We start from the raw sequence: 14,546 nt of genomic DNA, 5'->3' as shown, positions 1-14,546 counted from the left end.
AAGTTATGCAACACACACTTAATTGTTAGGCAGGTAGACAGTGAAATGACTAAACTGTGAAGAATTTGTTGCATTTTTTTACCCGCTTTGCTTATGTCGTATTTGTTCTTATATATTATTATTATAAAGACTTTTCTTTGACCATCTTAAACACGATGTTTACCTAAATGCTATGAAACAAAACTTGCAGTCATTTCAAAGATTATTTGTTTAATAATGCTTTTAAATAAACTGTGTTTATCATACGAAACCCGTAAATAAATTATGGGCAAAATCAAAGTTACTTAATGTTTAAGTAGGTGGTACATATCGTTACCACTGTGTTTTAAGTAGATAAACACTGGATATTGTTTTGTTTGTTGCCAACTTAAGATACCAATATCGACAGGAATTATTTGGTTTATTTATTTGTACAAAACTTAATCTGTGTGGTTAAGCCTAAGTTCCACATGAACCTATTTTATGTGTGTACTCCCGTGCGAATAATTCCTGGGACCATTTTCGAAAGAAGGGTTGTGGGAGGGATAAAGTGGGTAAGCATAAAGCAGTAGTGGGGATAATTTTGTTTGTTGTGTTACAAACCTCTCTCCCGGCACATGTCTGCCCTACAATAAAGTATTTACTGTTCGTTGCAGTAATTGGTTTGACAGCAAGAACCTCTTACTGCAAGGCATTTTCATGTACCAGTACACACTACTCGGTTCACTCACTGATTTACATAACATGCGGTTATTTTTTTTATTTGTAGTGTTCTGTCTGCCGACAGGTCCATATGAACAGGATCCTTCCATCCTTTTCTCGGACTGGGACCTGTTCATATACGTTCTTGGCAGATGATCCAGAAGTGGTTTGCCATTGCCTTCTTCTGTGTGTGAATGGAGTAATTGTTGGGATGCCACGGAGGAAAACTCCGTGTTGCCTAGACCACGGCCTTGCCCAACACAAGTTATAAATTCGGGCACCGCCGGGAATCGAACCCGAGACCCCAGGATTACAAGGCCAGCGTTCTAACCGCTAGACCACCGTGGCCCTTAACATGCGGTTACAGCAACGTAAATGCTATACAGGACATTGGCTCCCAAAAATCATTTAGTCTCTGTGAGATTTCTGGTTCTCACGGCTGTGAGCCCGAAGATGGCTCTCTTTTTTTCAATTGCAGCACAGTGTAGTTTGGTAGAAGTTCGCCAACGTTTCAGAGGTCCTTGCTGTATCCATCATCAGGGATAAACTAACCTAACGCCAATGCAACGCAGAATACAAACATCTTCTTAAATATAATTTAGACGAGCTTCGGCTTCAAAGACTTAAACGTGGCGTCATGAACGAACAAGACACTGACCCTAAAGTCAACCCTCACATGTCCGCTTCACTTCCTTGGTACACCAATTTGACTGACTGCAGCGCTGATTACAGAGAAGCCCACTGGTAATTATCGGTACCAACACATGAGTGTAACATCAAGGTCAAGCCAGGTTACCCGTTTCAAAATGAGGTTCGCCATTAGAGTTGATTATCTTCGTCACTCAGCTGATTGCGACTAGGATTTAGATGCAATTTGAACTTTGACATCGTCAGGGTATAGTTCACTTGAGAGCGAGAGAGACAAGAGTGGTGATGATGATGATGATAATGGAGTCTGGAGACCGGTAAGCACTGTTCGCTCAGTGGTGCTTAATAATTGTTGCTACGTTTAAGATGAGAGACTCGTGAAACGCAGGCCAAGTGCATTTTGTAAGCTGCTGGTGAGACAATGGAAGGAGCGTCCAAGCCATTGGAGAATTCTTTCTTCCAAATATTTCCTTCTTTTTTTGTCATTTGTTTCCAGGCAGCGATGGCTAGTCCCCTTAAGGTTCTTGAGCTGCTGTTTTCTACCACAATTTAACAGTGGATTTCTTGTTTTGTTACTGCAGATATTATTTTTAATAACCTTGCATCCACATTCTGTGTTCATCTTCTTATAAGCCTGGTTATTTGTTACTCCACTTTAACGAACATCAGCCTTCTCTCTTTTTATAGAACTGTTTATTGTACTCTGCGTTCCGTTTTTAAATTCATTTTTAAAATTTTCAGGAATAATGAACGACATTATTTTTATATATTTTTCTTTTTCTTTCAAATGTGAATAGGCGCGTATCTAATAATTTCTTAAGAGCTTCAGGTATCCACTGATTTTGTATTTACTCAGAGATGCCAATAACATATCCTTCTTCCACCTGCCGTGACGTGTTTGAAGCTAAAAAATTATTGATTTTGTTTTACTTATCTTAAAGTAGAAAGGTCATCGCCACTTGTTCTCATTTTGAATTATGTCCCTGCATCAAGATAATTTGTAGAATAAATCATATACATAATTCTGTTTTAAGTATTTGTGATAGTTTTAGTTTAATTTGCACCAGAAATTAATTGTGCGGACGAGAAAGAATGTTCACAAATAGTCTGATTTATAGTCTAGAAAAAAGTGTTGTACAACTTATGACCCGTGGGACAACATCCAGCCTGCGGCCACTTGCGACGGGCCGACTAAATAATTTGCCAGTTTCTTACCAATCACCGGTAACTCGTCTGCTGTTTCATGTAGGAAGTACCACACATGCTGTTGACTTAAAAATCCTACCATAGAATATGAGTCTTTCATGTTACAAATTGTGTCACATGCAAGCTATTGCAGGTTAAAGCTTGAAATATAGTAATATTCTTAGCATATTTCTGTAATATTTATATTCCGTATTGTCGATGTTGCCACATTTATTTGAGAGCGAATTGGGAATGTGTTTCCAGAGCTTAGTGCAGTACCGGTCTCTCCTTAACATCCCCTTTTCGCTGTGAACGTGTCAAACCGCCTTAACGTTTTACTATTCATAATGTAGAGTGCAGCTTCGTAGAGGCTCGTCCTGTCTAAAAATGCAACCCATTGAGACTGGAAACACGTGATTGCATCAACTTTTCTCTCTTTAAAATTTGTCAAATATTTTGCCAAATAACAGAGTTCGCCTATGGCCCAGCACTTGTGGGTCACTCTATATAACTGCACTCTGGAATAATAACCACATGCGTTATGGAGCAGACTGCTACGGTTTTAAACATCCCCGTTAACTTTTATGATAATCGCCAAAAATGCTTTTTCGTTGAGATAACCTTACGTTACTTCGGATTAAGCAAACTGAGGTAGATAACATTTAAAAAAAAACTGTCTTATGAGGTGTCGCAATGTGAAGATTAGTAGAAATTGATCGACGTTTCAGAGGTGCAAAAATGTGGAATTTGGAGGTATAGCTCCAGTAGAGGGTTACAACGACGAGGGGCGTTAAAGGGACTGTAGAGAGATGACGGGAGAAGGGAATAATAATCTTTCCATCTTATTATGTTTTAAATAGCCTCTGTAACTGCTACAGAGTCGTAAAACCGAAGTCTGTAGTTGCATACTTTCCTGTCTTCATGTCATACTACATAATCCTTTGTCTATTTTTATTACACAGCTTCTATAATAAATAGAACATCATTAAATAACTTAAAATAAACCATTTAAGATACGGTTTTATGTGAGAATAAGACGTTAAAAGTGGTTTAAACTTTAGTTCAATTTACTTGACTCATATGGAAATGTGTCTAGTTTTCTTGTACGTGAATCAGTAAGAGCAAACTTCTGTGCTGAAAACGTCAGGTCATTCACTAAAACGTGCGATTTTATTACCCTTCTCTTCATTGGTAACTGGCAGTTCTGTGTTTCGCCTCATGTTAATGTGTCCGCGTAGCAAACACAGTATCATTCTACTTGTCTTGCTTGTAATTGTTTAATGTCCCTTCTGCTGACACAATATGGCCCTTTTTTTTTCTCTTTGGAGTTCATAATTTTCTCGTGTCTAAAGCAACTGACTGTGCTTTTCACTTTGGTTATGGTCATGATGGCGCTGGTTGTGGTGGTGAAGATGGTGATATAGGCGTCACATTAATTCATAAACGGCGTGCGGCTGAGGGTTGTTAAAACCATGTTTGCACCCCTCACTCCCTCAACCCCATCCTTCATCTCCCAGAAAACACCCCACCAGAGGTCCTGATGAAGTCACGCCATCTTTCGCTTTGATTTCGAGCTCTTACGTTTTGAAATCAACTGTTCTGGGATATTAATCCTTTAAATCCGAAACCTAATTTAGTGGTCCGCACAGTAGAGGTAAATTTGATAAATTTAAAAAGGCTGGACCGCATGAAAAGCATGCGATATCAACTTGGAACTTGGTAACCATCTCAGAATTTATTTAAAGACAGAGGAAAACTAAGAAAACCTGCGTCGATATGAACTGTCAGTGGCATTACGACACACATATTATTCGACCACACTCTTAATTCAATGTAATACAAAAAAAATGTTCTAAAAATCATCGATTTGGAAACGGAATTATGGGACCCACATAACTTCAAAGGATGTTTAATGATAATCCGATCATCTGGGCGAGTCACCAGCTGTAGATGTGGCATTTCCTTTTATAATTTTCCTGTTCAGTACTTCCCTTTTCAAGGACCAGAACAATATCTTCGTTCGTAAAGAAGAGGAGGTTCTGTCGGATAATTGAACCATGTAATTGGTATGTAAAGGATTCGAAAATAATGGAGGGTTCCGCGTCTTTTACGTAGAAAGGCGTACGTTTGTTTTGGAGCGCTTGTCGTCGGCAGTTCTATCTCATTCCGGTGCCCTGGTCTCCTAGGCAACACCTTCGTTCCTCCATCTTGCCTTACCCAACATCAAATTTCCGTTACCGGAAATGAAGCTACCACTCCATGGCCTATCGCAACGAAACCACACACACTCTTACCTGCGACAGATAGGCCCAGAGACACCCTACTAACGCGAATCATGACAAAGATCAGTTGGTTAACTCTGTTTAAAGAAATAATCGCTCTTTATTCTGAAAATCCTACTACATTTATAAATGCTTCAGATTTATTGAATAATATATTACGTTGTTTATATATCTACCACGAAGATAAACTGACATTTAACAAAACGAAGCATTAATGAAGTTTTTTTATACTTCTGATGATTCATCTGTCCTCGTACTGTATTTAATTTTGTCTCTGAAGAGTTTAAATTGTTGGAGATAGCTGAGCATGATGAATGCTGATTATTAATTAGGTGAAGGGTTAAACCAGGCTTGTGAAATAATGTTAACTTGCTGGACAGTTAAGTGGGAGTGTGCAGGCTGTGAGGAATTTCAGCGTGGCTTACGGTGGTTGCCTGCTAGCCGGATCAATATTTGAAGAGAGCTGAGGTTCCAGGCTGCAGAAGTATTTTACTCCAGGGTCTAGAACTATGAACGACCCCTGTCTCATCTCTCTTTTAGAGTTTAATATCCCACACTTTTACACACTACAGAACGTTATCATACGCGGTAACACGTCTCACATAATCGGGATGTACCAGACTCGATGTTATTATACCTGACGTCTGCTTTGATTGTGCAAGACCGCGTGGTGACGGATGACGTAATGTAATTGTGACATTGGATATTTTATAATTCTGTGACGAGTAGTTTGTGGATAAATCGGCTGGAAGGCGGAGCTGACCACTCACTCCAACTGGTGTTGAAGTGAAGAATGAGAATGAATTGTAATTGTTCCTCCCTCTTACGCCTGTATGGCGTGTAGACGGACAACTTTACAGCTTGCATCCGATAAAGAAAAACGTGTTCGTCACCTGTTGAACGAAACGTGGCATGTTAATGTTTATAATTCTGACACCGGAAACTGAATTAGGGTACGACGGACAGACGGATACTGGTACATATCGGTAATTGGATTCAGAAAGAGGAACTTGGTTTATTTAGAATTCCAGTAAATTCTGATCAGGTACTGAGGTTTAAAAATTGTAGCGGATTATTGTACTCACGATTTTAAAAGTAAACAGAATTATTTTTTTTAAACGGCATTGACTAGTTAGTCGATCTTTGTGATAGATAAGATTTGTGTTTTCTTTGCGGTACGGACAGAATTCTTAATTATTAATGAGACGAGATTCAGCTTCAAAAGGCTGTTCACTGTTTTTGAGGAAGGAACATTTCGGTACGTTATTTCGTCTAGCGAAAATATATTTTTTCATCCGTGTAACAAATGAAGATCAACTTACGATAGCGTGTTGGTGGTGGGGGGGGGGGGGGGGGGTTCCCCAGCTGCACTGAATTCGTCGACCCCTGCCTATTATATGCACGTGCGGTTCCGGAGGGCGCGTGTTGCGTTGCATAACGAGTAGGGGGCAACACGTAGAATGTTGAGCCTAATGATAGTACTTAGCGTATAGTCGCTTGAAATAGAAATATATAAAATCACTCTTCTTGTAATCGGAATAATCTTGTACAAAATTGATTCGTTTGTTCCGTACGATCGCCATGGTGTAAAATGGTATGGAATTTTTGTAGTATGTGCGTTTAAAGGAGAAGGTATTTGAAACCAGAGAAATAGACAAAATGCAGGAATAATATCTTAGGCCACACAAACACGTGCGATCATATCCTTTCCAATTTATTATTTATTGGTCATCCCGTCATTTTACGTTATTAGTCTGAGTTACTTAGAGTGTAGATACGGAAACCACAAATAATTTGAAGCATGTTATTATAGTAAGACTTGAGGTTCTCACAGCGGTGAGTATGAAGATATCCGTCTTCTGGGTTATTGCGCTGTGTAGTCTGGTCGATGTTAACCAACGTTTCAGAGGTCATACTGCCTCCGTCATCGCCCTGCGATGACGGAGGCAGTATGACCTCTGAAACGTTGGTTAACATCGACCAGACTACACAGCGCAATAACCCAGAAGACGGATATCTTCATGTTATTATAGCATTCAGTGAAGCACTAACTGTTACGAATTCACATTTTGTTTTCTGTCCTGTAATGACTGATGGTTTAAATATTTTTTAGCTTCAAACTTCAATCGAATCCGGCAAGATCCCGTTAAACTTCTGTCCTTGCTGTCTACTTTATATTCGACTTTATTATTCGTCCGTTCGAGGTTCACCCTGTTAATATTGCATTTTCTGGGGCCTTTGTAATATTCTTGTGTTCACATAAGGCGAGCAGGTTTCAGTTTTTTTATGACGTTTCCCAAGACCAGAGACTGGTGCACTTGTTTACATTATTTCTTGGTACTGCGGGGTGTGGGACTTCATAACATTCTGCACCAAGTTTTACTTGACTTGGCCAGGGATGATGGATGTATCGAACGTCACGAATCTTGGCTCTCAATCCCACATGACTGGGAAAAGAAAAATATTTACTTTCTGCATAGATAATCAATGAAGAACAGAGAACCCTGCACATAAGGCTTCATAATTTTGAATGCATGATGGCTAGTTTTGAAGTAAAGTAGAATATCTGATTACTTGTTTTATATGTCAATGCATATCCATGCATATTAGATGAAAATTTGAATTAACTATTACTTATTTCTTTATAGTTTATTTAACGACACTTTTTTCAATAGCTCAGACTATATAACGTCACGTGAGAGGATGATGATTGGTAATGAATTGTTATCTGACGCTCGTAGGGCCTATTTGGTCAAATCCATTCATTCACCGACACTTCAAAAGTGTTTTATATGGACCCATATTTACGTTTTGATAAGCAAAGACCTCCCTACTTACACATTTTCTATTTTAATTGTCCTGCTGTATTAATCTAAAAATTGTAGTTTTTTTCAATATTAAATCAGTAGCATTTCAAATTTTAATTTATAACAGCCCGTCTTGACTATGACGAAAATATGTTGGAACTGGTTTTATTAGCTGTAAATGAATACGTGAATACGCTCATAGTTTGAAGTTATTGTTATTTGTAGTGGTATATTTGTTATTGAATGTAAGCATATTTTGCGTTATAATCTAAATGTTTTATTTTACACCGTTCACAATTTTTTTAACAGTACCTGTAATACCTCTATTGTTTGTAAAGGTAGATTTTATAAATTAAATACGAAACATTTTCTGTCAACAACACCGCATAATTTACATTAATTTACCTTTACTAAATACAGGTAGCCCAATGTAATACAAACTTTATATGAACAAAATTAGATAATAACATGTTGGAATGTTATAAAACAGTCTATTTCATTTGCCAAACAATGATAAAATGGACTACCCTTTCAGTACCAAAGTAGCAGACATTTTAAGTTTTATTAGAAAGCCACTACCTTATTTTATGTTTTTATAATTTAAAAAATTAAATTTCCGTTTCCGAGAACCAACTTGGGGAAAACCCAACACATTTATTTATAATTACGAGTGAATAAAAACATATTCTGCCGTGAATATACCATGTTCTACCGGCACAGGTTTCGCGCAACTGGAATGAGCAGGGGCCTAGCAACGAGGGTGACCTTGACTTGACAGTCACGGGGGAGTTTAGGGGGGGTCTGTTACACGGCGGCTGACCTGTCTTGTGTTTGGGTTGCTGTTTAAATTATACGCCCAGTATATTCCCACCACAGGTACAACCATCTCGCAACATTATTTTACTGACATTTGAGAAAAACATTTTAATTCACTACATACAAATAACTTGCTATTGCTATGGAAACTATACCAGAAATCAAGTATTGTGTACTGTAATAGGATTGTATGCCCTCACGCTAATTATATGCGTATTTAATGCGAAAATTCGTAATCATGATTTACAGCTTTTCATGCGCTCGTACAATTGTATATGCCTAACCAATCCATAAACTTTAATTGAACAGCACTACGGATATTGATTCTTGCACAAAGCTACTTCCTTTAAGCTAGTTACTACATGCATAAACACTGTTAATTAGCAGAATAAATATATAACTGTAATCTTTGTTCTGTAACACGTCAGTTTATAATCACACTTCCCTATACAGGTTCTACGCCAATTTATGTAATCCACCAATGCACTCATTATCAGAAACACGCCGTAATTAATACCCAATAACCTTATAACCTGACGTTGAAACAGAAGCTTAGCCATTTGATGTCGAATCGCCACAATGAGTCCCCCAAGTGAAATAACATTTAGTCATTGACTGTGTTAATTAGTACCAGTTCATTATGATTGGATGATAGTGACATCATCACTTATGTCATAAATCCTCATGAACTCTCCTTCTAGTTTATTTGCAATGCAGTATAGTGGCTGAGAGAACTTTGCTACAGCTGGATTCAATCTTGTCTCGGAAACTCCGTATGAGATGTTGACCTACTAAGTAGTTAAATGTTTAGACGTGGCCGCTGAGTAACTCTTTAAGGGAAATGAGGGGAACAATAGTGAGATTAAATTTCAGGTGCAGTGGGTTAGTTAATTTTTTTATTTATTTTTTTTTCGAAATTTTTCTGTTTCTTTTGGATTTGAATATTTATTCGGGCGTTTATATGATTATGATCTCTTTTATTGTATTTATATTCTTATAGTATATTTTGTTTTTCTTATTCTTTATTTAATTTTAAGTTACTTCATACTTTAAGCTGTACTGTCCTTCACTTTAGCACAAATTTGTCACGTCACTGATATATAGCTTGAGGGGTTATTTAATTCAACCCCGTCGACACTTACCAGGTATTCCAAAGGGAGTCGCAGAATCAGAAATTTTCCTTCTTTTTAATATGCATGTGGTTGGAATAGGGAGACTCCCGCGGTGTAACTTTTACGTGCAGAGCTCTGCGTACATCACGACATAATTGCTCCAATTAGCGACGCTTTTGCCCCTTTTAACATCAAGAGGAATCCAGAACGTTACTTTGCCCTGAAGAGTTCCCTCTTTGTTTGCTCAGTTATTGGAAAATCCGATTAGCGCCGATGGTTTTATAAAATTCGCCACTTTTACTGCAGTTCTGTTCCATGTCCCACGTTATTTCTTTCAAATTTCTATAGGATCTTATATTACACGTTTTATGGGCTTTATTCATGTTTTATAGCGAATCTCAATACTTATCTTAGTACATAGGACACATTCAAGATTCTGTATCACTCGATGACTTTCTTCAGGACCCTGAAATATTTATCGTATTTATTAACGTATTATTTGCTGGTAAATCTAATTGCTTAAAAATCACATTTACTTAGAGTAATATACTGTATCTAGTTTTTAAAGTTGTCAACCAGTGTTGCCATACATGTAAAATATCTTGATATTTTTAAAAATAAATAATACCTCAGTTGTGAAAATAATTTATTGGAGAACAGTGCTTTTAAAAAGGCCTTTCTCATCTCGGCATGGTATTCAATAAAATATCACTTAAAATGTAATATTTTTTCTCCGTTAAACACCTCCTCTAAAAATTAGCTTCCTTCGAGAAACTATTTCTAGCTAAATTTAGCACAAATCTTAATTCTTCCATCTGTATTCAAATGCCTAGTTCCGTGTTTAGGGTTGTTCTGTTACTAGTGATTATATATGGTCATCGTCATTCTACCATTTCTCAACACTCGACTCTTCCCTGTGAAGAATTGCTCTTGTTCTAATAAGATTTTGAAATTAATAACAGATCATATTTTCAATATGATGCAGTATTGATAATTATGTACAGAATAAATTACAAAAGTTCAGTTGGCTGTACCTTAACAAGTCCCTAACAAAATAATGTTAAAAACTTTACAAGATTATAGGACCATCTTCGTTTTATGACAGTGAATGTTGGAGTTTAATTAAACAAAAAACTCCAACAATTTAATCTTCTGGATTGAAATTCCCCCAGAGCTGTGTCTGCTTACAGAAGAACGGATGCTGAGAGAAAAATAGATGTTAGACAAAAATTTAATATATTCAGTCTAGGTGAGAAGTTATTAGAATGCCAACAAGTGCTTATAACAAATTTTGATAATGCCAACTTATCGAGTTCCTCGGAAGCTGTTTGACTGCCAACTTAAAGGAAGCAGTCAGACATAGATCACCGATGATATGGAAAAATGAATTCTTTTAACTCGAAAATAGGCCCGAACGTTGCAACAGCTGAAGACGGTTTTCAATAATCACATTTCTTCTGCCTTTATTTCCCCTTTGTCCCCTTCTGTTTCTGTCATTTTTCTCTTCTCGCATCTATCCCCTTCATCTTTACTCAGTTCTCCTCGTAATTTCCCTCTTTTGTTACTGTCCTCTTGAAACGCATAGTTGACTTTGTTAATGTGAAAGTATTTCGTAACTACCTTGTACGATAACTGTTTATCCATAGTAAGAAAGGTTGTCTCTCTCTTCGTCCTACCCTGTAAAGACTGCAAGGAACATGCACGAATGTGTGGTTTAATGTAATTTAAAATCATCGTATTAAATCTCTGCAACGGTGGAAAGGCACACGTTCATGCCGTCGGTGTGGCTACGGAGGCCTGATCGCGCGTTAAATGCACAGATGAGGAGTTATGGAAGGTGTAGCGTCATGGCTCCTCTCTGTCCACACAGCGGTCCACATTGGATTGATCGGAAATGGAATTTATATCAGCTGCATGGTAAAAAACAAGGCGTTCCATATGCAACCACACGCGTCTCTGAACTGTGAATAGATAATGCTAGTGTTGCCAGAGAACCCAATTTTTTTGTTTTCGTTTATCATTTTCTTTGCTCTGGGCTGTGGTAAGTACCACAAGAAATTTAAATATTTCAAATTTACACAAGAAACTTTCTTCCGCAACCTTTATTTTATGAAACATCATTGTTATCTTTGAAGATGACTGTCTTGTGGGATGTTGCGATCATCGTCCTGATGATGGAGGCAGTAAGCATCTCTGAAACGTTTGTCAGTTTCTGGAAGACTACACGGTGTAACATCCTAGAAGAAGTCGTTATCATATTATGGATGTGTTATATTTAGTGTAAAATTATATGAATTTTTTGAGGCAAGTTAAGGAAAATCAGTGACGCAGAAATCTTGGAAATATTTTTTCAGGTGTCATGGATGCGGAAACGTGACCTACACATCTTGACTTCCAGTATCTTCACGTACACTGGAGACGCGAGGTTTGGAGTAATCCACCCCGAGACGTCAGACGAGTGGAATCTGAGGATAGAGTACGTTCAGAAGCGAGACGCCGGTATTTATGAATGCCAGGTCAACACAGAACCCAAAATCAACATGGCGATCCTTCTGAACGTCGAAGGTAAGAATACATACCAGAGTTGTCTTTTCGCGTTTTGCTTACACGTGATCCCCACTTATCATTCTAAGGCAGCAAATGCCCTTTTGCCTTATTATGAGGAAATGTAAAAGTGCGAAATTAATATCTGTAAACAGACTAGCTGCTTCTCAACAATAATTTAATGTACGTTAGCGATTAGAATGGCGTACGGTTTTTAAAATAACTTGGTGACTATAACACGTAATTTTATTATGAATCGTGGTCGCCTTTTGAGGCTTTGGGATATTCTGTAACGTAGTGTCCTACGTGAACGAATTGACCGACGTCTGAAATGCCTCAGTTAGATATATCAGTGTTTCAGATAATTCTGTTGTACATTATCTCTCCATGATAAAGGCTACTACCGACCATCCCAAAAACTTTGTTCTGTCTCTGTGGATTACTAGATACATCGATAAAATTGCATTTAAAATTTTAATATGATAGTAATAATACTTTTAATTGTTGTTATTGTTATTATTACAGTATTTTGAAAACAATATATGAGACGAATATAATTACGTGATTAAACTAATTAGTGCCCGCTTCTTTGCTGCGTCATTAGTACTCTGTGATTTCGGATTTTCTGCAGCCTAGTGTAACTGTGAGAAGAGAATAGTTTTTGAGAATCTAATAGTCGCTCACTTAGTCAATAAATTTCCCGCCTTCCCCGGAACCTGAAAGTTTATTACCGTGTCTACAAGAGACCGCCACCGGTCCCAGTCCTGAGCTAAGTTAATCCACTACCTAGAAAACGTATGTCTCAAAGTTTCATTTTAATATTGTCCTCCCATATATGCGTAGATTTTTCGAGTTTTCTCTTTCCTTCAGGCTAAAGCTAAAATGCATTTTACATGTCCCTAATTATAAGCATTTGCGATCTTGGTACCTTCATGTATCTTCCATAGTGTAAATACTTTTACTCCTATGTTATAATCTTGGTTGGTATGCTGTGTTTAAAATTCAGTCTATTACTGTGATTTAATCGATTGGTAATTAGCCACACCGGCCTTGAATAATTAATGTAGGTTTTGTTCACTTTATCTGTAGATTAACGTAGTATAGGCTATAAATCCTATTACTGCAAATACTGTACATAACTCTGTACTCATAAATTAAGAATGCTGTAACTCGATATTTTCCTTTATTTCACGCATTAACAAGGTGTCATTTCACTGAAGCGATGTGCTCGATTTACACACACACATATTCAAACGTCGTATTGTAAGACAGTCAAATCAGAAATTCAACTCTTCAGTACAAGACTATGATAAGGTTAGGTTAGGTTAGTTTGAGTTACGTTAGGTTAGGTTAGTTTGGGTTAGATTAGGTTAGGTTAGTCTGGGTTAGGTTAGGTTAGGTTAGTTTCGGCTAGGCTAGGTTTGGTTAGGTTAGTTTCGGCTAGGTTAGGTTGGGTTAGGTTATTTTGGGTTAGGTTAGGTTAATTTCGGTTAGGCTAGGTTAGGTTAACTAACGACGTGGAGCTGTGGCCTGCTTGAGAATTTAATAGTCACTCAGCTACTTAAGAAATTCCCCTCCTCTTATTGAACTCGAAGTTTCATTATTTTGTTCACAAGATCTCGTCACCGGTCGATATTCTGAGCCAGATAAACTCATTCCACATTCTCTGACCATACATCCCTAAAATCTATTCTAATATTATCCTGCCATTCACACTTATCTCTTCCGAGTACTTTGTATCCTTTAGTCTTTCCAAACAAAACTTTTTATGCTACGTGCCCAACCCATCTCATCCTCATTGATTTAATTGTTCATTCTAATAATATTTGATGAAGAATACAAATTATGGAGCTTCAACTTATGCAGTTTTTTTCTCAGCCGCCTGTCACTTTATCTCTCTTAGGTCGTAATATTTTGCAAAGCACCCCGTTGTCAAACACCCTTAATATATTTCACCCCTTTACATACAAAACCTCGGTCCTTGCAGTAGTCACCAAAGTACGTATAAAAGCTGACCACACTGACTTGTAGGTTAATGCCCTGGTAACATGTAGTTGAATTCTTAGTTTTCTGTTCTCTGCAGGTAGTTTGATGTGCGGTCCTCCACCCTGTACTGGTATAGCATTCTCAGTGCTGTAGACACTAGTGACCTCTCCCGTGCAGACGCTCAGAGTTCTGGTCGAGTACTGTGCCACACAGATATGGAACACTTTTAAATGTCAAGTTAAGATTACATTTGGAAGTAGCACGTCCAATTTATTTAGCCAGTATTTAACTTTACAATAACCTATGATAATATTGATCCATCTGTGTAAGTCACAAAACGAAATTTGATTGATTAATATATTGTGTTATTTAATTAAAGTCTTTTCAGTGGCTTGTAACCTACTGTACGTAGTATTGATAACAGCATTTTATTTAAATTCTGTTTCGATAAAAGTTAGGTTTTGTTAACAGCAAAATTAGATGAA

At 37.5% G+C, this 14,546-nt stretch overlaps 1 protein-coding gene across 3 annotated transcripts in view; it reads left to right on the top strand.

Moving 5' to 3' along the window:
- LOC110830962 (zwei Ig domain protein zig-8) overlaps positions 1-14,546 on the top strand; it is a 285,478-nt gene that overhangs the window by 263,380 nt on the left and 7,552 nt on the right. For all 3 annotated transcript variants that reach the window (XM_022066409.1, XM_022066408.1, XM_022066411.2), the window contains exon 3: positions 11,886-12,096. In XM_022066409.1, coding sequence (XP_021922101.1) covers positions 11,886-12,096 — 211 coding nt within the window. The remainder of the gene's footprint in view (positions 1-11,885; positions 12,097-14,546) is intronic.

This window comes from Zootermopsis nevadensis, unplaced genomic scaffold, assembly GCF_977971745.1.
Source record: "Zootermopsis nevadensis isolate Lab colony 2312 unplaced genomic scaffold, Znev_1.0 Znev_ptg000008l, whole genome shotgun sequence".
Lineage (NCBI taxonomy): Eukaryota > Metazoa > Arthropoda > Insecta > Blattodea > Termopsidae > Zootermopsis > Zootermopsis nevadensis.
This window is presented reverse-complemented; position numbering and strand designations above follow the sequence as displayed.